This window comes from Poecilia latipinna, unplaced genomic scaffold (assembly GCF_001443285.1).
Source record: "Poecilia latipinna isolate Pla-1442-1.1 unplaced genomic scaffold, P_latipinna-1.0 Scaffold474, whole genome shotgun sequence".
Classification (NCBI taxonomy): Eukaryota; Metazoa; Chordata; class Actinopteri; order Cyprinodontiformes; family Poeciliidae; genus Poecilia; species Poecilia latipinna.
The window spans coordinates 4,707-30,538 of NW_015113090.1; the positions used below are offsets into that span (position 1 = coordinate 4,707).

Here is a 25,832-nt window from a genome sequence, read left to right on the forward strand (position 1 = left end):
TTATACAACCTGCAATTAACCAGATTAAAAATTTAAATCAAGTCTCACCACTGTTGCAAATAAATAAGTCAATAAAATTGGGGTCTGTTTCGAGCTTGTGCCCCAGTCTCACTTTCAGTCTAGCATCGCCCCTGTCCCGGGCACAGATCTGCAAATTTTACACGAAATAAATGAGCAAATAAACAAAAACCGGAGCGGAAACTACTCGACAACCAACCTGAAACACATCTAGAAATAATTATAAATAATTTCCTCCCTGCTGAGCGTTAATGAGATAACTAACCTGCCGGTTAATTATTGCTCTTAAATTTCCTGTGGATGCTGCGCTACCTGCAGCGGAAGCAGCGGGGCAGTGAAGCAGTCAACCTCCTCCTCCTCTTCCTCATCCTCCTCTTCCTCCCCATCCAGGCAGCAGCAGCCAGTCTGCGGGACACCGAGGACTTCACCCAGCTTCCCCCCGGAGCGGAGGACGCACTCCGGTCGTTTTATCGCGACGATCTCCGCTCTGACTTGATTTCTTCTTCTTCTTCCCGATTGAAGGAAAGTTTTGGGATTCGTGTCTTCATCGGGAAACTTTCACCTATGGTTCGTGAATATGGAGCCAAGTTGTGGTTTCTCTCCGGGAAACGTCGCTGCGCTGCTGCTGCTGTTCGGAGGTAAGACGGAGTTTAATCTCAGTTTAATGTTAAAGCTGCAGGATGACGAGGAAAAAAGATGATTATAATGTTTATATGAAATGTAGCTGAAGGTGCTTGAAAATGAACAAAAACTATTAAATATCATGAGACTTTATGTTTAATTATCCAGGCTGAATAAATATATTATTCAGCAGAATAATAGATGTCAAAGATGAACTGATCAGGTTTTTCCTGGCCAATATCAATCTGATCATCTTCGAAGTCAAACCTGCCAATTTTGATTAATCACTATTTTCTTTTTTACCTGGAGGACATTGAGAAATCTCAGCTGTAGCTTTTCTTCCTGTTTTTGTGGTAATAATCTTCACCGTTTTCACAGTTAGAATAATCAGGATTAAATTAATAGATTACAAAAAGCATTAAAATGTACAACAAAAACTATTTTTCTGTTTTCTCCCACAAAATTTTATGCTATTTTATTGTAAAACAAATTGTGTACAACAGTGAGATGTTGTTTGCATTGAATCATTATGCAATATATTGTAAAATAAGTAAATAAACGTAAACTAAATAACATATGTAATTAAAAAAGCCTCAATTTGCAGTGATCTAATTAATCAGGAAATTAATTATTAAATAGATTATCCCAGTTTATGCATCAAAGCATATTTCTCTAATCTTTTTTTTTCTAAATGCACTTGGCTGATGCATTTGTAGTCATTTACAGACCAAACATGATGCATTTTATGGAAAAACTTGCAGACAGGGAAAAAAAAGTACATCTGAAAAGTCCGAATGCACTTTTCTTTTTTCCACAAAGCAAGTTGAACACGAAGCGCAGCGCAGAAATATGCCATTGTGCGTTGGTTGTTATGTGTGGCATGGCTGAGGAGTCAAATAAACATCATAATATCATAATCCCATTCACAATCCTGGAGCCCAACTGTACCAACACTGTCCCCTCATGCAGGCTAAATATAAACCTGCTTTTCTCTGCAAGCATGCAGAATGTGAAACTTGAGTAAAAACAGGCCAATATGTGCAACTCCTGGTTTTAAAATTTAACTAAAAGCAACTCCGGAGGTTTCTATCCCTGCTTTAATCAAGGATAAAACTTATTAGAAGCTGTAAGTGGTCATAAACAACACAGTAACGGTTGTAAACAAGTCTATTTCATGTCAGCAAATCCCTCAGGGCAGGGCAGGGCCGGCCCAAGGCAGAAGCGGCTGCTTGGGACCCCCACACCACCAGGGGGCTCCAAGAGCACCAAGCCACCATGATTGAAATATAGATATATCCTTAAAATAACATTAGATTATACAAACTATTGAGAAAAAAATTCCTTTTTTTTTTTTGCACAAATAATGTCATTTATTTCTGCTGCCTCTTTTGGGGAAATATATCAAACTTGTCAACTTGTTTACTGTGAATTTAGTGTTTATCAGCTGATGTTACTTTTAAAAAGCTAAAATAATATGACAAATACACTGCAAAACCCCAAACTTTTACCAAGTATTTTTGGTCTAGATTCTAGTGAAAATATCTTAGCACACTTGAAATAAAACAAAACTGACTCATAAGTAACTTTTCAGCAAAATATAGGAATAATCCATTAATATCAATGAAAAACTGCTTGTTCCGTTGGTTGATTATTTAATTTATAAAATGGGAAAACTGTTTTATTATAAGTGAAATAATCTGCCAGTGGAACTAGAATTATTTAATCAATATTAGGGAATTATTGACTTAAGCTCCTAAATCTTGCTGAAAAATTATTTGTAAGTTAGTTTCGTCTAACTTACAAGTAACTTATTTCAAGATATTTTCACTAGACACTAGACCAAAATTACTTGGTAAGATTTTGTGTTTTTGCAAAGTCTAAATATTTTTTTGTTTGCTGCTCCTGTAAGGTTAAACTCAACAGCCATAATAACACTGATATGATGTAACTAATTACAAAATGATGCTAGTGATAAACATAGAGGAGCACAGGAATAATGAAGCATCTGATGTTGATGCTAAAAGCAGGGAGGGAGCTAAAATAAAAATCTTCTTAGGGCCCCCAAAAGGCTTGGACCGGCCCTGTTTCCTCATGTTGACGGAGCAGTTATCGGCCCCCACAGCGCAGACCATCGGTCTGGTCTGGGTGTTTTTGCTGGTCAAGGCCGCTGGCTGTAATTAAATGGGCGCTGACATGTCGACCCCGGCCAAAGAGCGGCGCTCATCACCTGGCTGCCTGTTGCAACAAGGGGCCGGGCGGGCAGGTGTGCAGCAGCTGCTCCTATCTCTGGGTAAACACTGCCTGTTTGTCTTCTTTAAGCATAAAACATAAAAAATACAGCCTGTTATATGAGTACACACACAGCCCTGGACGTGAAGCACCCTCCACATGACACAACGGATTAATTTACAGCGTGTATTTCTCTTTGACTATTAGCTTAGTGCATTATTTGTACATTCAGACAATCAGATCTTCAGGTTAGTGATTATTTGGGTGTTTCCTGCTGAGGTAATAATCAAACAAAGGAAACTGAAAATCAGTGGCCAGAGGCTTTAAATATGAGCTTGTGCTGCAGAAGAACTGGATGCTTCTTGGATGCCTTTTGAATATTTTATTAGAGTAAAAACATTACAGTTCGGTTCATTTAAAAAAAAAAAATAAATACACTAAGAAATAAGTTTTATCAAAACTAGGAATGGACGTCATTGAAACATCGTTAATGTAAACGATTAATTAAGCGGCTATTTCCTTAAAAATACGTTTCTCTTGTATCTAAAGTTCCGATCGTCTTTCCATAACATAAAGGGATAAATGTTTATGTATTGCGGTCCTCTGGACTTGCCAAAGCGCCTCGCCTTCGTAGCACATCCGTAGCTTTTGTCTCAGAAGTTGAAGCTGCTTCGACATACATTTCAGCTGAATCACCGCCATAAAGTTTATAACTCAAGGAGTTTGTTGGAAGTTTATATTTCTAAACAGAACCGTATAAAGTGCATTTTTCATCCCAAACCGGACTCTGTTTGGACCATTCCTCTTTCCCGTTCTGGTTTGGCTCCGCCATCTTTGTTTATGTCTCCCCTTCAGAATGACGAGCGGCGCCCCCTGCTGGACGGAGGCCAAACTACAACTCTAAAAGAAGGTCTAAGAAGCCTTAATTAGTTAATCTGATGGAGCAAATTTTATTTTGATAAACCATTAATCGATTAATAAAGCCATTAATCATTCCTATTCAGAACTACTGATGCCACAATTTCAACAACTCTGAAAAAATATGCTTTCAATTAACTCACAGTTTAACTGTCTAAGTGCAGTTCCTGTATTGCAACCAATTTCCTATTTCATCAAAACAAACTGATTTAGTATCATTGCTTCAGCATAAGGGCCAGAATAGGGAGGAAAATCCCTGTCTAGAACCACCTATGACCCACAGTATTCACTAATACTTGAAACTGTTTCTAAAAACACTTATGACTGCCAAATTTAATAGTTAAAAATGCCAGTTAAACCTTTATATGCATTAATACACAGGGGAAACCATGTTTGTGATACTTGAGAAGCTAATATCTACAGTTTTTGATATCTCTTTTCTTGAATGTGCCAATTTGTATCTGATTAATCGATTAATTGTCAGAATAATTGACTACTGAAATAATTGGTAGCTGCAGCTCTAATTTAAACATTTGCCTACATTTTTCAATGCTTCTGCATTAAAAGATGAGTTTATTTTAAGGATTTTTTGTTTTAAGAATAAATCAGAGCAGCTTTCTCACTTCAGCTGCTCTTTGTGCATCCAAACCTGCTGTAAGAAAATTAACCGAACCCGTTAACATCTCGAAGCAGCGCATCGATCGGTTTATCTTCCCTGTGACCTTGCTGCTGCAGCTTTGGGCCGGCGTCGCTCTCTGACCTGTGAAACCAGAAACCTGCCCCTCCCCCACAGCCTCCTCAGCTGCTCCTCTTCCTCCCCAATTTGGAGAAATCATTTACATCAGCATCTTTTTGCTTCTGAGAAGGACCAGAACAATAAATCTCATTTGATACTTGCTGCTATTTGATTTAGCTCCTTATTGTATTATGTAATTCACTGAAGCTGGTGCTCTTGTGGTTCATGTGGACGGAGAATCAATGTCCCGCCTGCTGCCACTTTGTCTTCTTAGTATAATTAGAACATGAAAGAATTTAGACTTTAACATTAAACTGTAAAAAAGTTACATTTCCATATATTTTTATTGATTTTAAAGATGTTCAGCTGTTCTGCCTGAGCTTTATTTATATTTTAAAAAGAAGTAAATGAAGGAACAAAAAACACATTTTTGGCTCAGATATAGCTCTGTATTAGTTCTGAAACGATTAATGGTGATGAATCAATTATTGAAATAAATTGAAAACAAAGTGCAAACCATGATGGAGCTCAAAGTCCTCCGGATAGGGCTGGAATGATTAATCGTGATTCATCAACATTAATAGTGATTAATTGATTTTCGAAGTAATTTTCATCTAATTTAGTTTTCAATTAATCGTTTACTGGAGTACAGAGACTCAAAAAAGGCCATTTGCTGAAAGAAAGACACTCAGAACAGTAATTAAGTCAAAGTTGTTCTATAAATGTATATATACACATTTTGCATTTAAGAAAAAAATCTTTTTTCTGTCACATGTTTTTATAATGATTCAATAGGATGTGGATTCAATAAATATGCAGATTAGCATCAGACACATTCCGCCCCAATTGATTGACATCATTTATCAATAGAAGAGGATCTAATACACATCCCTGCAGAACCCCATTATGAACTGGCACAATTTCAGAACACAGATTGTTGTATTTCATACATTTTGAGATAATTTGTAACCAATCAAGCAGAGTCCTGCAGTATGGCTAAAACTCTAATATCCACATGGGTCAAACTCGAGGCCCCCGGGCCGAATCCAGGCCACCTTAAAGCTTTATGTGGCCCAGAGAGAAACATAAATGTAGCCTTGAAAATAAACGTTGGAAACAGTTTTCAGTCGAAGAGGAAAAAAATCTGAATTCATTTTTTAAAATTTTGACTTTTTTCCCCAGAATTTATCAGACTTTAATCTTTAAGATCAAAAGTCAGAATTATTGGATAAACAATCTGAATTCTGTCTTTTGATCTCATTAAAGCCAAAATTCTGTTTTTCCGTAGTTTTCATATATATAGTACCAAATTACATCAGTGTGAAATTATATTCAGTATTATTCACCTTGAAGAAGCCCATGGAGGGCAGAGCGGCCATTTATTCATATTTTAAAGGTTTGTTAATGGGTTTTATCAACACGTTTTTACCGCCACCGGCCCTTTAAGGACATTCATAATCTCTATTTTGCCCCAAAATCAAAATGAGTTTGACATCCAGCTCTAGTCAGTTCAGGGTCAGACTTCCTCTCATGCATGGCTGGAATCTAATTTTCTTTGGTGAAAGGACAAGGAGACAGGGATCGAAGTGTCGCCCCGGGGGCATTTAGCCGCCACCCCTGGCTTCATGGGTTTTGACAAGTTGTTTTCCAGTCGCGCTGCGTTTGACCCGGCGCTCGCCAGGAACGGAGCGAAGGACGAGCACGGCTCTTTGTGTCTGCGTGGATCTGCAGACACAAAGAGGTGAAGGAAAGATCGCAGGGAAAAGCTTTCTCACAAAATTAAACGGTGCATCTCTCCCATTAGGTCTGAAATCAGCTTTTATCATATTCCTCATTTATTTTCATATTAAACCAGTAAAACACCCAGTCAACATGTTTACATGTGTTTTTCTCAAGCTGCACTGGTACAGAGGGTCCAACAGGGTCCTTATAGGCAAACCCAGTCGTGTACCAATTATAGTTGCATTGTTATTGGTTTAAAATGGTGATTTTTATTTATCAAATTGTAATAAAAGCTCTCCAAACCAACCTTTGAATGAGAGGAAACCAACTGCCTGCTAACCCAAATGTGCCATTAATGAGCGATTGAATTGCTTCAGAGAATCTGTTACCCAGTCTCTGTGGCAGAATGGTTTTATTACTGTGGTGAGTTTCTATGAAACGACCCGTTTGGGAAAACGCCACAGCTTCTCATCCAGACTTAAAGCTGCAGCAACTTCAGAAAAATATGTTTTACATATTTGTTGAAACTGTCACTATGTTGTGACAGTATGAGACAGATAATCTGTGAAAAAATTAAGCTCCTCTTAATTTATCCCAGTACTAAGTAGAAACAACTAATCAGAGCCAGGAGGCGGGTCTTAGCGCTGTTAATCACCCTCTTTGCTATGTTGTAGCTAGCGAAGCCTGTTGTGAATGCTAAAGCTAGTTAGCATAGCCACAGATGACGGCAGATAAACGGCTTTATCTGCCGTCACACAGAGCAGATAAAACAGCACATACATGAGGATGATTGACAGCATCAAGACCTCCTGTTGGCTCTGATTGGTTGTTTTTGGTCGGGAGCGCTGCTTTGCTGCTTTTCTTCAGACAGCAATATTAGCTCAAGTAGGAGGTGGAGAAAATTTTATCTTTTCACAGATTATCTGTCTCCTTACAAACATGGTGAACAAATATGGAAAAAAAACATATTCCTTATAAAAGTTACGTACTGCAGCTTTAAAAAGTAACTTTAACTGTTTCTATGCAGATAAACTGTCTGACTTGGTCACTGAGGGTTCTGTCTGACCTTTCGTCTCAGTGCAAATTTTGACATTTTCATGTAAAACCGTCTCAGTGCTGCCCTCTCTGGGTTGAATGGTGGCTACTGCAGTTGAATTATAAAGGCGTAGCTTGATTAGCATCGACTCACAGGTGTAGAACCACCTGACTCAGACACGCCCCCCAGTGGTGAGTCAGGAGTTAGAAAAGGAGGCGTTGATCGATAGTGTTTCTAAGTTTGCATGTGTGATTTATTTGTAATGTAGAAAAAGATGCTAAATTTGTAGCTTTTTTGAAAAAAGCTAGAAAAGTTGACAAAGCAAGCAACAAGGTTTCAGTGGAATTGTTCAAATTTAGTCTGTGGGCGGAGCTACAGGTTCGTTTAAAGTCCAGATCTTTATGGGCCTTTTTGTTGTTTTTACTTGCATATGACTCCACATTTCTATAAACTGTGGCGTTCCACAAGGTTCAGCTTTGGGTCCCTTAATGTTTCTTTTGCATCTTTTAATTATCTTGCAATATTTAATCTTTTTCTGTCATTTCCTTACACATCTGTGCAGATGACGTCCAGTTTGCATGTTTTTAAGCCTCTTCTGCAGGATAATTTACAGTTTTTGATTGTCTAGCTAAATTAAAGTTTCGAGTCCAGTCCACACAATCTGAGAATTATATTTGGTTCTTCTTGTATTTCTTGATTCTTTCATTTAACAAAACATTTACACTTGGCGCCTCCTGCCGATCTAGAGAACTTAATTCCTGTATTTTAATTTCTGTCTATGAGCAAAACGTCACGTTTGCATTTATTACACGTCTCTGTTCCTGTACTTTTTTAGAAGGAAATGAGACTTCCATGTTATTTTATCATAATAGTGATTTTACCAAATAACTAACATTAACTGCATTATCAATATATTACTTAATGGATAAGGAAAATAAACTGATAATATTACAACTTTATTCTCGTAGTACTTTATTCTCCTGATTTAATGTTTTATTTTATGTTTTTTTCTTAGTATGGCTCTAATACTCAGTTGTAAAACCAACTAATCAACAAAGAAATAATCAAAATGGAAACTAAAAGCTAAATACATAAAGATCAAAACAGGAATGATAAAAAAGACAAAAAATGACCAGAAAATTAACAGTTTTGAGTAAATTCTAGTTAAATGTCCTGCCTTGTAGTAAATGTGACTGAATGTCTCTTAGTTTCTAAGCTTCAGCTTCTTGTCCCCCAGAAGTTGCGTCTGTTTCTCAGTGTCCCTGTCAAAGCCCGCTAATGGCCGCCCAGGCTGGAACCACGTGCCCGGCTTTTAAAGCCGCAGTCTCCCTGAGGAATCCCTGAACCCAGTTTGTACTTACTGCAGCCAAACCCTGCGGGAGAATCTCTATTAGATTTCCTGATGACTGATGAACATGAATCATTGGATCTCAGCTCTTGTATCCTCCCAGGGCTAATAGGATTACATTACGGAGTAATTGATTATTATGTTATGGTATGCATCATGGCAAACTGAGTAATCCGCTACCTGGAGCCCGACTGCCTCCTCCGAAGCCGCATCAAATGTCTCATTACTCTGATGAAAAGCTTGATGCGCGTGTCATCGTTAACAGGAAATGGCTTCCCTCCTCACTGTGATGTTTCCAGAGTGAAAACAACAATAAACAGATCAGAAGATGGGAAAGAAGTCATAATAGTACAAGAATAAATTCAAAATATTACCTCTGTATTCTCACAGATTTTGTGATTTCATTTTCATTATAACTGTATTCTCTTAATATTATGACTTTATTATCAGATTTTTATTATTTTATTCTCGTAACTTTACTCTCAAATTATTATGGCTTTATTCTCAGAATATTTTGACTCTATTTTCATATGTTTTGTCTTTATTTTCATATTATTATGGCTTCATTCTAATATTATGGCTTTATTCTCTGATAATTTTATGACTTTATTCTTCTAATATTATGACTTTATTTTCATATTTTTATGGCTTTGTTCTTGTGATTTTATGACTTTAGGAATACTGTGTGCATTCAGATCAATACCGTCTTTCATAAGTGAAACTCCGGTTGAATGTGCAGCTTTTTACTTAATTGCAGAGCCGTTCCCATTACTGCTCCATCTTCAGAGCAATCACGACGGGCTTCGGAGTGACTGTAATATTTGTTTTGTTTTTATCTTCATCCCATAACTGCGCCTTAATGCGGCCGGGCTCAGAGGCTCTGTAATAGATGATGGATTATTTGGAAACATGGATACTGATTAACCAAACTGTGCAGCAGAGATGATTGGATATATGCAGCCTCCAGCGTCCGTCTCATCAGTGGAAAACAATCAGCTTCTCTGATGATTACTGCAGTTATTGATCGCTTCTGTAGCCTGATATTCTACTTCTTGTTGATTGCACAGATGGCTCTGATGTGTAATTTTTCTGAGGATTCTCCATGCTTTGCTTCTGCAGTTGTGATTTTTATAATCAGAGGAGGTGGCGGGATACGCCATGAGCTCATAGCTGGTAAATCTGTCCGCCGAAGCACGCGTTGCGGTAATTGAGTTCCTGTCTTTGTCTGGGGCGATGGAAAGGGCGTCCCACCCTATCAGCTGCATCCAGACTGACTGTACGATCAGCCGTTGTCCTTTTTGTTCTCACTCTGTTAAAGCTACAGGCACATTTTAAGCTAAATCTCCCCAAAAAGCCCACCGTAAACATAATTCATCACCTAAAGAAAACACGGTTCTGAGAACTTTGTAACTGACAGCCATCTTGGTAGGCAGTTGCTACAAAAACACAAAATCAAACCGTTGTTGCTGCTAAACTATTGAATAAATAAACGTAATAGCTCAACATCAAATATATTTATTCATTACTTTTGTTATTCGGCCATCAGATTGGTGCTCCCCCAGTCTGTGAGCACTGCAAAAACACAAAGTATTTTTGGTCCAGTTTCTAGTCTAAATATCTTAGTTCACTTGAAATAAGACAAAACTAAATTACAAGAAACAGCAGCTTGTTTTGAGTCAATAATCCTTAATACTGATTGAAAACTGTTTCCATTAACAGATTACTTCACTTACAGCAAGACATTTTCCCCGTGTTACAAGTCAAATGATCTATAAAACTGGTATTTTTAATGAATGTTAAGGAATTATTTACTTAAAACAAATTCATATTTACTGCTGAAAAGTTACTTATGAGTTACTTTGTCTTATTTGAACAGTACTGAGCCATTTGGACTAGAAACTAGACCAAAACACTTGGTGAGATTTTGTGTTTTTGCAGTGTATGGATTGCTATGACGGTAGATCTGCTGGGCGATAAATTATTCCAGACGTTATTGTGATAAACGGTAATATTCTGGTTTAAGGATCATTTTCCAGTAATTTAATGGCAACAGCATAACATTAATGCCAGAACTCAAAGATCAATAAACTTTAAATTCTAATAAATATTTAACACTGGAACTGGAAGGCATTTTAAATATCCAAAATAAATAAACAAAATGATAAATAAGATGAATTATAAAGGCTCAGTAAATAAAATTGAGACCAAAGCAGCAGACTGAAGAGTTTTATCATCCAGGTTTTGGTACAAAGAGAAAAACGATAAATCCACCAATGGAAATTATTGAGTTTGTTTTAATTCATCGTGCGATTAATTGAGTTATTGATTAGAGATAGTTCTCGCCTCGTTCCTATCTAACTTTGTAACTATTAATCATAATTTTTGAGTAATATCCTCTGTGTAATACTAAGTTAAATATCAGGAATATTTACTGTCATACTAGCTAAATTAGCCTGGCTAATGTAGCTTTTATCTGCTAGCTAAGAATGTACTTACTCTGCCAGTCACCAGAACCTCGTTATTCCTTTTCAAATCGGTTTAAACGTTGATTATATCTGTTTACGCTGTTCGAACTCTTTGTGTTCACTGGTGAACAGAGATCAGAAGCAGCTTATTCACATCGTCTGACATGTTTTCCTTTTCTGTCTCATCCCGACAGCGGCCATTTTGTTGGTATACATTTCTCCTGCACATTGGTGAGTGGGATGCGAGCGCAGTGAGCGCTGATTGATGGCGTTTCTCCTCTTTGACGGGCGCTTCATGTTTTTCACCATAAAAATCTTCAACAGCAGAAAAAACTTGCTAAATTTGTCGCTACTTACTTTAAAAAGTTGCTAAACATCGCCACAAAGTGCTTCCTTTGACTCCCTCCACATTGTTGGCTCGTGGTCCCAACGATTGACCACGCCCCCTTAGCGCATCTTAGCTCCACCCACATTGGCAGAACTTTTCAAAATTGCTTTGGGGGGTTTATGCTTTCACATCAGCTTTAGTTCCTCTTTACTTTGAACACTCGCATATTCTCAGTTTGGTATTCCTACTTCTGAGAGTAGTAACTCCAAACTATTTGGGTAATAAATTTACTTATTCACAGATTGTTTCATGTGGAATATCTCCAATAAAATGTACTTTGGGAAGCTAAAATACGTAGACGCAATGCTATCTGACATGCTATTGGGTGATGTTAGCAATGTAGCCAATCCATGAGCGACATTATTTTCCTTGGCTCTGATTGGCTGATGCCTGATTATGGGAAATAAAGAAACCAGAAGTCAAAAAGATCAAACAGGAAGAAAAACAGAAAAGGTCCTGAAGACGATCCCAGTTTTTTGCCTCTTGTGATGTCACTAACCCAAACGAACACGAAGCAGACAGACGAGTTTCTTTTTTCGTTACGCTTTTTAAAAACTTTCTAAAACTCTGCTGTGGAAATCTGTCCTTCAATACCCAGCTGTGTTTTTATCCTCAGTACATTCTGTTGTGCAAAAAATGAAAATAACTGGACGGCGTCTTTAAAATACAAACACTTTGAGAAAAAAATAATTTAATGTTTTCCAGTCTTATGTAAGCCCAGTGTCTGCCCACGCAGCGGTGCATGATATCTGTTGTAAACACAGATTGCTACAAGAGTCGTCCTGTTCAAACACAGACTCTGTTTGCAGAATCACTTAATCTGGGTTTTCCTGAAACGAAGCCTCATGCGGAGCCTGAGCATCACTTTTATAGCCGATTGAAGGCTGTAAAGCGTCTTTTTATGTCGTTAATGTTTAAACTCTTTGGTGCGACACAGACAAACAGGCTGAAACAAACAGGCTGAATGAAACAGCTTCTAACGCAGAAAAATCTGCATTTATATCACTGCTGTGTTGAAATACATTAGAATAAAGCTAAAACTAGTTAAAAATAACTCTAAAATGTATTACTAGACTTTATTTCCACTCAACTTATTACTTTGAACAATTATTTTATTGATTATTCAATTGATAATGTTTGACGATTAATCGGACAAAAATATATGCACATTCTGCTGATTTTTCATTTAGCCACGTAAGCCTGTTTTATATCAAATTAAAAGATGCAAGTGTAACGCTGTTTTTAAATGCGCAGGTCTGTCTGCAAGGTTTAGTGTTAACCAAGTAGGTACGGCATGGAGTCATGATTGGGTGGATAATTGATGCAACTGATGCAAAGAGCTTTGTTTATATTGCTATTTATTGCAGTAGAAATAATAATGATAATAATAATGACAATAATAATAATAATAATAATAATAATAATAATAATACTAACAGCAAAAACTAAACAAAAATAAATTGTTCAAAAGAAACAAGGACGGGGAAAAAACCCAACCCAACAAAGAAATAATAATACTTCAAAACTAAATGTAGTTCAAAAGTCCAAGAGCAACGGGAAAATTGTTCATTTCCTTTAGATACTCCCTTAGAGTTTATTTTGTTTCCTGTGTGGAAAGTGTCGTTTGGTTTTCCTGTGTGGAAAGTGTCGTTTGATTTTTCCTGTGTGGAAAGTGTCATTTGGTTTTCCTGTGTGGAAAGTGTCGTTTGGTTTTCCTACCACCAGGTGGTGTGTGGGTAGCTCGCCATCCTCCGTCATCAAGCGAGTCGATGAAGGGGGAGAAAAAAAACCTGACCTAAAAGGTCAGAAAACATACATTAAGTTCATATATAAATGTTATATTTATATAAGCTAAATGGGAAAAAAACAACCAATCAAATACATACTGCTATGTATCAACAACTTCATAAAAATGGGAAAGAAAATTTTTAAAAATCCTTTTAAAAAGTGCACTTCATAATTCAAGTTCCAGTTTGCTCAAATAAAGTAACTAGTCGCTACAAACAACAACTAATAATAAATCAAATCAATCAACTTAAGAATGTGATTGATCAAAGTAGCTACAAACAAAATCATACTAGGTACCAGACTTCATTGATGCACCAGCATGGAATACAACAACAAAGAAATAAATCATGAAAAATAATCAAATCTAAAGTTGAAAGGGAATCCTTTGAATATTAAAGGGGTGGTCTTTAATTCGGCTTTAACAGTGTGACTTTTTATTAAGTGAGTAATTAGTAAGTGGACTGAACTGATGCGGGCAACTGATTGTCGAGTTGGTAGCTAATGCTAACTGGCGGCGCGTTGCGGAAATAACGCCCCATCATCAATATGAATGAATATTTACTCACCATCGAGTAACGGATTGTCTGAGGAGGTGGAAGCAATGTTAACTTGGTTACGCTGGATGTTAAGATGCTGAGGATATTGGCTGTCATCTTCACGTGCGTCACTTTCAGCTTGGTTTCATCTGAGTGCCATCTAAGGCCCACCAGGCTGGGCGTCAACAAGGCCCAGCCTAGTGAGAATTGCAGCGGATATATTAGCGGCGCTAGTATTGCAGATACAACGTCAAGTTCAGATGGTACTTAACAACTCACCGCAGATCCTCGAGTTTTAGGGATGAATTTGTTCAGTGATGAGTCGAGTTGGAGATTTCACAAGTAAGAAAATAATTAAATTCCTTTGTAATAAAAAATAAACATTTTATTCAATATAAGATGAATATACAGCTAAAAACATTCTGTTTCCTAATCTGTTGATTATTTTTGGTCTGTGTACTCGGGCTAATGATTAATTCAATAATTGATTAATCGTGATAAATTCAAGGACTGGTGGCTCTTCCTTCCACTCAACTTTCTACCTGTATGGTTGAATATACTAATATGTGAAGAGCAACTCAAATCTGTGGTTTAAAAATGTTCATTTCTTTTAATTTTTTATTTAATCCCCTCAATAATAAATACAAATAGTTCATTTAACAACTAAAATATATCATGAATGAAAACTATTACAGCCATATTTCAAAAACACAAAAAAACTTCACTGCCATATTGCTTAAGTTTAATAATTAAAAAAAATCTCTTAAATGCAGAAAGAAATTTAGTCAAGATTGTTAAATAAACTGACACCTTAAATTTTCCATCGTTGCTGTTTGAATCCAAATTCTTCTCTTAAAAAGTTTTTATATAAATTTTAAAATATCACACTCTAGTAATTCATGAAGTTTCAAAATTGAACATAACTTTGTAAGAAACTAAACTTTTTTGTTGACATAATCATGAAGATTAACAGGAAATACATAATTTTACTCGTAACGAAAACATGAGTTTTCTCTTTTTTTATCTGAATTACTGATAAAAACAGAGTGACCTCTTCATCCACTGGGATGAAGAGGTCATTGGGAAATGAGCTTCCTAGTGACCTCTTGACCTGTTGGATGCACCGTCGGTTCAGAGGTTTGGAAAGTCGCCTCCATGGCTCCGCAGAACGCCTCACTCCGTCCATCCAGCTAATTAGTCCTGATATAAACGGTTCTCCTTCTGTTGGCTTCTGTCCTGGAAACAAATTGAATTTTGAATGATATGAACAAATTGCGTTGCAGAGCGTCGGTGCTGGTGCTGGTGGGGGGGTTTGGTCCCAGTGGCCTGCAGCCAGAAACCCCCCTCACCACTGGCTCCCAGTGATGAACAGGTTGGCCCCAGGGTTTTATTTGTGGGCTGCTGTCGTCCTTTTTTGATTTACTAGTGCGTTTTCTGTTGATTAAATCTGGTTTATGTGATTTGTAGTAGTTTGCTTTATAGCAGTTTAGTAAGCCTGAAATAAGTATAAAACTATTATTGAGATTATAATAAGTGGAGAGAAGAAATCAGGAGCAGCGGTCTGCGTCTGCATGGTAACAGCGCCCTCCAGTGGCCATCCTGGGTATTTCAATGAATGTTTCATTCTGATCGATGTTTCATCTGGACGGTCCAAAGATTTCGATTTTAATGTTTTTATGGTCAAATTTAGCAATTAATGGAGAGATAAATTTAATATAATTGATTATTGATTTAGAGTTTATGTTTCCAAAGAAGAAAAGATTTAAACAGAAAATCTGAAAGAATGTGATGGATGGATGGATGGATGGATGGATGGATGGTTGGTTGGTTGGTTGGTTGGTTGGTTGGATGATTGGTTGAATGGTTTGTTGGTTGGATGGGTGGATGGATGGTTAATTGGATGGATGTATGGATGGTTGGTTGGATGATTGGTTGGATGGATGGATGCATGATTGGATGGGTGGATGGATGGATGGTTGGATGGATGGATGGTTGGATGGTTGGTTGGATGATTGGTTGAATGGTTGGTTGAATGGATGGATGGATGGTTGGATGATTGGTTGGTTGGTTGGATGAATGGATGGATGGATGGTTGGTTGGATGGATGGATGGATGGTTGGATGGATGGTTAGTTAGATGGATGGATGGTTGGATGTATGGATGGATGGTTGGATGAATGGTTGGATGGATGGTTAGTTAGATGGATGGTTGGATGAATGGTTGGATGATTGGTTGGATGAATGGATGGTTAGTTAGATGGATGGTTGGATGGAAGGTTAATTGGATGGATGGATGGTTGGATGAATGGTTGGATGATTGGTTGGATGGTCTAAAGACCCTCCCCGCCGGTGGATTTTGCTCCCTGCTGTCCTTGACTTCACCTTGAGCATCTTAATTTCCGGGGATAACATGAGGAGTGATTCCTCCCCTGGCAGCACCGTGATCCATAAAACACGTGGCGCTGAGTGTTTTACAGGAAACGGGAGACGTCTCCTCCTGTAATTATATCCCGGTTATGTGTCGACGACGGGCGGCCATTTTGGGAACGCACTAATGTCATTAGCAGGGAGCTAAACGAGATTTTCTATTTGTGCCGGGGCGGTTTGAGGCCCAGCTCCTGTTTCAGGCATTGATCTAATTTGGTTGGATGACAGGAGGGTGAAATGCAGCCGCTGCTTCCTGAAACACGGAGATCCACTCAATGAGGCGCTGACCTTTTCATTAAATGGCTTCCTGAGGCCAAAACAAACATCCAGACACTCGACCGTTTGGACCTTGAGAGTCCGATCATGAAGAACCAGCTGCACTGAGGGCGTCAACATGGCAGCAAGAGGAAAAAGAAACCCATTAAATGGTCTAAAACAATGAGTCTGAAACAGAAGAGGATCCATTCATTCATCCAGAGACACTTTGAGAAATTACAGCAAAGGTTTAGTGGAAGGAAAAAATACGGCAACACATGAAAAGTTTTAGTTTCACGCAGAAAATATAGATGAGATTTAATCTGAGTCCATCCATCCATCCAAATGATACCAACAGAACCAAATTATTTGCCTAAAATAAAGATGACCCTTATCACCATGGCAACTTGCAATCCTTGAACAGAATCAGGGTCAAGGGTCATCCCTGGTGTCAAACTCACACCAGAGAAACGTGGACTTAGTCCTGAGAAAGTGGACCTGGCTCTGGCCTTGGTTATTTTGGACACTACACATCTTGAGGGACGGCGTTTTTAGTCTTTTCCTGATCCAATAAAACCTCACTTAAAGTTCTGAACGGTTAAAGGACCGGTCCAGTTTCCAGTGAGATCATTTGGTTTTTTCTTCCCCCTGCAGGAGTGGCGGGGTTGTACTTCCCTCAGAAGGAATACACTGAGACGGTGTACGTTGGACAGGAAGCGGGGACGCCCGTCCTTCAGGTCCACGCCATGCTGGACGGCCGGTCCGAGCAGCCGCATTTCTACCTGTGTGGCAGCCGGCGGCCGCCGTACGCGCTCTGGTTCCAGATGGACGTCCAGACCGGAGAGCTGTCCCTCAGCAAGACGCTGGAGGAGACGGACTTCGCCTCGCTGTGTGAGTTGGACACAAGCTGTGGCTTCCACCTTCTTCAAGTCAAACAGAATTGGTGTCAAACCTTTGTGCAGCAACAATTTTAATTTGTGCCGCTAATTTTTATATAAATTTTTCAGATATTCAAAACGTTTAACAATATTAACAAAACATTTCAGAGGTCAACCAGCCAATTTGGTGTCCATTGTCTCTGCTACGTTTATGCAGAAAAAATTTTCATTTGTGCTGCTATAACTTTAAAGATATTAATAAATGTCTCCAGAGGTCATGAAAGGTCAACCTGGCCACCTTTTTCAAATCAAATGAAATTGGTTCTCATCATTTCTACTACATTTGTGCTGCAAAGTTTTTTGTTTGTGCTGCTATCATTTCTACAATAATAATATTATCATTAATAATGTTATTACAATTTTGCAGCATTTTCAGGCACTCTAAGATGCTTAAAGATATTAATAAAAACTTTTACAGAGGTTAGAGGCTACGTTTGTGCTGCAAAATGTTTTGTTTTGTGCTGCTTTTGTTTGGAATATATTGTGTTTATTTTGTAAATCTATCTTTGAGTGTCTGAAACTCGTTATAAAAATCTGATGTGTTATTATCACTACTAAAATGATAGCGGCACAAACAAAAATCTTTGCAGCACACACGTAGCAGTCAATTGATGTGTATTAAACTCTTTAAAATTGTTTGACTTCTGATGACCTCTAGAAATGTTTTTATTAATATCTTCAAGGTTCTTTGAGTGTCTGAAAAATTGCTATGAAAATCTGATGTATTATTATTGTTGTTGTTAAAACGATGGCAGCACAAAAAATCTTTACAGCAGAAAAGTATCAGAGCTGATTTACACCAATTTTGATTTCGCTAATGTGGTGGGGCTGGTTGACCTTTTATGACCTCTGGAAACCATTATTATCTTTAAAACGATAGCAGCACAATGAAAACCTTTTGCAGCATGACGTTTGGCACCGCTCTCCTCTGATTTGAAGGAGGTGGGGAACCAGCTTCACTCAGGTTCAGTTTCCTGATTCTGATGCATTTTCCTGCTCTCCTGCCAGATGCCTCTCCTAAATGCACTTCCTGATGTTTACGCTCTCTGCATGCTAATAACGCTCTGGCTCTTTGTCCGGGTTTCTTCCGCCGCTCTAATAACATAATTGCATCGCCTCAAAGTAAAGCCAAGTCATCAGAAAAAGAAAGAGTGCAGTCTGAGATTAAATTGCCTCTTTTGTTTGGTTTGGTCGCCGTTTCTCATCAGATCAGAACTCCTGGCCCGCCAAGCGGCTCACTCTCCAAGTCATGGCTCTAAATAGCGTCAGCAAACGCGTGCCGTGCTCCAGGAACTCAGCTCACATCACGCTGGACTTTGTCAACGGCTCGATGCCGCGCTGCGCACAGACGGACATGAAGGAACTCTGCTTCCCGCACAGAGACACGTCCAACCCGCACATCATAGAGAACAGGTTCCCTGGGGTTCTCCGCCAACTCCGGCGGCTCACCAGACTCACCGTCTGCCCCAACTACACCATCACCTACGGTGTGGAGTCAGGTGAGACCTGCGGTCACCTGCTGACGGATTTAGAAACAGCGGCATAATGGTTTCATCTCTTCAAAATAAGATTTGATGAATAAAAAAACAAATAAACGTGCAAAATGTCAGAGTTCATTGTTTTAAATAAAGTTATTGAGAAAATAAAGAGAGGAAATGTGAAGATAAAATATGGAACTGTTGCATAAACAGTCTTCACTTATTTCAAAATAAGAGCATGAATATTTGACTACTTGACAATCAAAACTTTGAATTTTATTCAACTGAAGATTTACAAAACAGACAAGTAACTTAGTGCTCTAGTTCATTTAGGGAAGCTAAATGTTTTCAAAGTTAGCCGAAGCGCTAACTGAAGGTTTAGCTGTGCAGTTAGCGGATTAGCAGAAGGTTGTGGCTCAGTGGGAACATTTTGAAAAGTTCAGGACGTTTGAACTCCTCTGCAAAGCTTTTCACTCACCAGTGTTCATGTTTCTGCAGAGACTCCTGCGCCGTTCGCCGTGAACGGAAACACCTCCGAGCTGGTGGTGACCGCCCCACTGGACCGGGAGGAAAGCGAAAACTACAGACTGCTGCTGGTTTGCACGGTCCAAACGGAGAGCGTCGTCACCAAGGTAGAAACTCCGCTGGATGTCTTCGTGGACGACGAGGACGACAACGCGCCGTACGTCAACGGGACGGACACGGCGGAGGTCGTGATCAGTTTTAACCGGACGAAGGTGGGAGGCAAATCTAGCACATTTCACCGGAGGAATAATACGTTTATTTTTAATATTGAGACTCAAACTCAGGGTTTTTTCTTGTTTTTCAGGGCGCAGCTTTTGGCACTTTGTTTGTCTTTGACAGAGACTTAACCACCTTGTTTCCTAAAGACCTGAGCCACAACAGGTAGCCAAAAATATTACTTAAGTAAAATTATCACCACTTCAACATAAATACAAAAATAAAAGTAAAAAGTAGCCGTCCAAGAAATTACTCAAGTAAGAGTAAAAAAGTATTTGGTTAAGTCTACCAAAGTAGACTTTTGAGTTAAAATATCCAAAATGTAACCAAATATTTTGTCTAGTTTCTTGGGGTTTTTTTTTAGACTAAATAAATTAACTTGCTTTAAGTCAATAATGGATCGATGTAGATAATAAAAATATCCTGGTTCCACTGGTAAATATTTTAACTTAAAACAGGAAAAATGTCTTATTGATGAAAAACGACGTATTTAGCTTGTTGCTAAATAGTTAGCCTGAACCTTCAGAGTCACATAAAGATTCTTACAAAGTCAGTCTTTTATCACCTGAAGAACATTTCCAGAATTAAAGGAGTAACGTTCCAGCACTACTTCAAGCAAAAGTAAAAACTACAGCGTAGTAAAAATACTCCTAAAAGTAAATTTTTGTGGTAAATGTAACTAGTTACTTCCTGACTCTGCAGGTATGTGGGGACTTTACTGAGCAGTGAGTCCTGGATTAAAGACACGTTTGACATAAAGGGCACCTTCAGTGAACGCAGAGCGTCTCCTGGTGGCATTCGAGAGTCGGTTCACGATTACCGTAAGTAATCCTCTGAACGAGATTCCCTCTGAATCAAGAAAATAACTTCATTTAGAATAAATCTCCTCCTCAGAGTTGATCCTGAAGAGGAACCTGGACATCACGGAGAACCGGACTGTGTTTCTGGATTATCTGGTGAATGACACCACCTATCCGGGTCTGGAGGGAACGGTGCTGCTGCACTTCAACGTCACCATCTTACCGGTTCAGATCCGCTTCGCCAACATCACACACGTCTTCACGCTGCCACGAAAAGCTTCAGTATACGCACAGGTACGCAGAAACTGCTACCGTGCACAACATATTTTATAAAATGTCATTTTTCTGATGTGTTTACCATAAAAGTATGGTATAAATGTGTGTCAAACCTTGGCATAACTGAAAAAAAATACAACCAAAGAAAGATTTTTACTCCTATCATTCGAAACTCCTGTATTATAAAAGCATTATTTACAATATTCAGGTAATCCAGGTCTGTTTCCTGTGAAAACAAAGCAGTTTATTTCAAAACTGCTCTAGAAATGACAGATTTTACTTTATTCTGTGTATTTTGTACGCATTTCTGTTAAATTTACAGTCTTAATAGCACAAAAAGTTTTTTTTTTTTTCTCCTTTCATGTGACACATATCCTTTATAATTCATCTTAAAAACAGACACATCTGTAAGAATTAAAACACAGCATTCAGGCCATTAAAATACAGAGAAACTAAATGAAAATGTGAGAAAATTCAGCTGTTAATATTAAATTTACCTGACTTTTTTTCTGTAATCTATGTATATTATGGGGAGCCTTTTATAAAGTCTGACTTTCTGCGATTTGCTTTTCTGGGTCTCTATGCTCAATTTAGCGATTACTTGAATAATTGATTCAGAATGATTCATCGTAAACATTATTTTGGTTTTCTACAGGATATAAGTCAAAGTAAAGGTGAAAAGCGGTTGCAAATGGTTCAAAGTGGTATAATTAATTTAAAAAACAGTTTTTAATCCACAACGTGCCTGAACCATGTTGTTCTTCCTGTCAGGTTGGAAGAATCTGTGTGGAAAACTGCCTGGAGTTCGACGGCTTCAGCGTCTCTTACCAGCTGGAGGTTCCGGATAAAAACATTTCGTCTGAGCTGCTGTCGTGTTTTTCCGCTATAAGCATCACCCAGGCTCCAGACAGGATGCTGGGACTGTTATACGTTAATAACTCTGGCGCACTGAGCAAGCCGGGCTGCCAGGACCTGGACTACACGGTGGTAGCTCAGGAGGAACACACTCAGCTGGTCGCCAGCACTCAGATCCGCATTTTACTGCACGGTGAAGGTAAAACACCCCAACCAGCGTTACATACTCACCACATTCAGCTAGTTGCTAATGTCTCTGACTCTGTTTCACGCAGCAAATGTCAGTCAGGAGAGCCAGCAGCTGCTGTCCTGTGCAGAGAACCGACAGAGAGACGACTGTGAGGCATCTCAAGGCCTGGGAGCAACGACTGGGGTGTGTCAGTGGAGGCAAGGCTCTGAGAAAGGTAGAGTTCACGCAACAAAAACGCCAAAACAAAGCACAGCAGTGGCTCCTAATGCTGCTGCAGCAGTTTGGCATCATTAAATAAAAAGAAATGTATCAAAACCCCCTTCTTCCAAACAGGTACGTCTTAGGAAACTGGATTATCATCCATGAAAAGTTAATTTATTTCAACAAAAATGCAGGAAATAACAACTTATATTGATTCATTACATACATTGTGCTAGCTGCGGTATGTAACTTTTATAAAACGTTTTCATTACATAATGAAGTTGTTGTTATTTTGTGACAAAATGTGATGTAATCTGAAAAATTCCAGCTCTTCGCCTTCTCCCAGTACTACCTAGAAACAACCAATCACAGCCAGAAGGCAGGTCTTAGCACCTGTCATGAATGCTAATGCTAGTTAGCATGACCACCGATGACAGCAGATAAATAACAGAAACTAGAACATTTCAAAAGAAATTTAAAAGTGTTCATCCAAAGTGTGCGTACCTGTCAGACCTGAATCAGGCGCTTTGATGCTGATAATTAGCAATAATGCTAAGACTAGCTAAAATGTAGTCAATAGCATGTGGGGTATCACTAGCATGCAGACTAACATGGAGTTATTCCCTTCAGTATGCAAACAATATTGTGTAAGCTAAGATTAGCAACAATGCTAAGGTTGGCTAAAATGCTGATATGTGGGCTAGCAGTAGCATGCTAACCACTAGTAACATATTCTATAGTCTCAAGAATAAAGGCTTACATTTTGTCAAAGAAAAGAAATCCAATAATAAAACAGTCATTGCGGAAAAACTGAAAAAATAAACATATATTTTTGTTTATTTTCCAGGAATATCTGAAAACTATTCGACCTGCTCCCCTGACCTGCGAACATGTCCCGATAGCGTTTGCGATGCGGTGGAAAGCAGAGACACGTCAATTTGTCCGCAGGACTGTACAAGTAAGAAACAACTTCTGTTAAAGCTCCTTCATGTATCATACGTCATGTGAAACCAGCTGTATGTGTAGATTACATGCGTGTTTGTTTGTGCAGCGGAAAGTATAACCGGAGGCCACGAACGAGGGCTGAGTGGGAGCGGCATCAGAGCCGGCTATGGGACCTGCTACTGCTTCTCTGAGAAATGTTTCTGCGAGAACGCGGACGCCGAGGCCGTTGTGTCAAAAAACAGTAAGAGAAGCAGGAGGGGGTCATAATGAATACTGAAAATTAAGTCTTATCATTATGTAAAATTAATAATTTGCATGTTTTTGTACTTCAATTTGGGTCTCAGCAGCTTCTAAAAACACCCAAGTGCTTTAAAAAAAAACACCAAGACATATTTTGGCAATAAGTTCATGTTTGGTGTCTGGAAAATTATCTGTTTCAAAAACCTCCAGAATGTAAGGTCACAACCCAGCAGGTGCTGCACCGTTACCTAGCAACCCCAGCCCGTTACCTAGCAACGCCAATGGAATTCCGCTGGGGTTGCTAGGTAACTGGGCTCTATAAAACATGTTTTATATAACCTGTTGAGGGAAGCATTATAGGTCATCTTTAATGTATATCAGATGTATTTCTCCACCCGTCCAACAAGATACAACAAATGTCTAATCATTACAACAACTGATTTGCTGAACCTTATTTTGTGTATATGTGTATATTTAAATATGAAAACTTGGGCCAATACCGATATACAACATTATAATATGTTGCTTACAGGTTACTGTCCTGTAATGTACAGATTTTTCCATAGATCTTAATGGCTACTTTCACAAATCTTTCAGAATACTTTCCTGAGCATGCAGTTATTTGAGTAACTTTCATACAACTTAAATGTTTCCTTCCTGAAATCAAATGGACACTGTCCAAAACTTACAAGTTACTTTCACAGAACTTACAAAATACTTTTAAGAGGTTCCTTGCAGAACCCTGCGGAACCGTCAGGTTACTTTCTGAAACTTATTGTTTACTTATTGTGGAATGTTCCAGAATTAACCATAACAGCAGATGTTGTAGATTACTTTCTAGAATGTTCTAAAAGTACCAGAATACTTTCCAGAACTTGTAGTTTACTTTTTCAGAACTTTCAGATTACTTTCTGGAACATGAATGGTCAGTTCAGTCTCTTTGTTACTTTTCTGACATTTTGTTTTTGCTTATGTTAATATACTTACAGGTTATAAAATAATTAATCGCAAAGTAATCATGTATACTTTAAAAGTATTTTATTCTTTTAGCAAACTAGAAAAAAATCATAGAAAAAAATATCAAAAGTCATTTAAATTGTGTCAACTTTAGAGTGAGTAAACTGGGATTGGAATATTTTGCATATAGTTGTTAGTAATATATCCTTTTTTCCATCAGGGTTCCCAGACGTGATATGTGACGACATGTGTAAAACCATCATTGCCACCGCTCTCCTCTGCTGCTTCATCATTTCCGTCCTCCTGTCCTCATACTTTATCCACCGGTACCACAAGAACTCACCCAAGGCTCCCATCGCGTTCGCTGAGATGACCTTCCGTCGACCAGCTCAGTCTTACCCCATCAGCTTCCCTGCCAACAACGTGCGAAGGGGCTCACAGGAATCCATAGAGGCAGACGCCTTTAAAATACCTGTAAGACCTTCTATCAGACTTTGTGTAATGTGTATCGACTTATGATTAATAGTCGATTAATGGATTATTAGAGTAAAATTCGTTTCAATTGAGGTTTTAATAATAATGGCTTATTAGATTAAAATTAGTTACAATTGATTAACTTTTAACGCCTGTTTAAACCTTAGTTTTAGTGTTGTAGTTTGGCCGCCATCCAGCAGAGGGCGCCACTAGAGTCCGTTGATAAGGAAACTAAGATGGCGGGTATGCCAGGACGGGGAAGGGAAAACAAGTCCGGTGAGGGATGAAAAATGCACTTTATGCGGTTCTGTTTAAGAATATAAACACTCGACAAAACTCCTTTAGTTATCAACTTAGTAGCGTTTTATTCAACAGAACTGAGAATGCCAGGATGTGATGGCAGAAAAGCGGAGGGCAAACGGAGAAAAACATGGCGCCAGTAAGCACGGTTGGTTTTAAGCGGTGTCGAGCGTTTCGTGGCCCTCTTGATACAAGATAAAACTCGGGTTTTTAAGGAAATGGTTGCTTATCAATTAGTCGCTAGCAGATTGATAAAGTCAGTCAACTTTAGATTAACTCATTAATCGGTAATTTGCATCTCTAGTTGGATTTTCTGAGTAAATGGTGTGCAAAGGCGGGTAGAGTACCCAAAAATCGCACTCAAGTAAAAGCAGCACTACTTCAACATATTTTAGTCAAGCAAAATTAAAAAGTAGTCGTCCAAGAAATTACTCAAGTAAGGGTAAAAATTTATTTGTTAAAAAGTTACTCGGGTACTGAGTAACTTATCAAACATCAGTCATTTAATGTGTGAAAATTACATCATCAGACAGACCAAACTATAAAGTTAAGTGGAAATTTTGGTATTTTAAGGATGAAATGGCAATAATTCACATAACTAACAAAAAATAACACAATAAGGGAAAATATTTTGTTTCTAAATCAGTTTCTTTCAATAAAAATCTTATGAAACTATCAAAAACTGTAGGTGTGTGTCTGTGTCTGGTGGATTTTTGGTGTTTTTCATTCAGTGGATAGAAAATACAGAAATTTTACTCAAGTAAGAGCAGAAATATTTCATAATAGAGCTGCTCAAGTAAAAGTAAAAGGTGCAGTTTGAGTTACTTTTAGGTAGTGATGGGTAGATGAGGCGTATCGTTTCGACACATAGCAAAACTGTGTCGATACTGTCACTCAATACTGACACCTGCTGGACATTACAAATTCCTACAGGCAACGTAGAGATTTGAT

General features: G+C 38.4%; 1 protein-coding gene across 1 annotated transcript in view; it reads left to right on the forward strand.

The window, feature by feature from the left end:
- The window catches only part of ret (ret proto-oncogene receptor tyrosine kinase), a 42,031-nt gene continuing 16,199 nt past the window's right edge, over window positions 1-25,832 (forward strand). Inside the window, exons 1-12 of the mRNA XM_015039487.1 lie at window positions 1-656; window positions 17,141-17,377; window positions 18,633-18,923; window positions 19,401-19,639; window positions 19,732-19,808; window positions 20,346-20,464; window positions 20,538-20,737; window positions 21,491-21,773; window positions 21,850-21,978; window positions 22,813-22,923; window positions 23,017-23,151; window positions 24,328-24,581. Of these exons, the coding sequence (XP_014894973.1) occupies window positions 596-656; window positions 17,141-17,377; window positions 18,633-18,923; window positions 19,401-19,639; window positions 19,732-19,808; window positions 20,346-20,464; window positions 20,538-20,737; window positions 21,491-21,773; window positions 21,850-21,978; window positions 22,813-22,923; window positions 23,017-23,151; window positions 24,328-24,581 (2,136 nt within the window). The 5' untranslated portion in view covers window positions 1-595. The remainder of the gene's footprint in view (window positions 657-17,140; window positions 17,378-18,632; window positions 18,924-19,400; window positions 19,640-19,731; window positions 19,809-20,345; window positions 20,465-20,537; window positions 20,738-21,490; window positions 21,774-21,849; window positions 21,979-22,812; window positions 22,924-23,016; window positions 23,152-24,327; window positions 24,582-25,832) is intronic.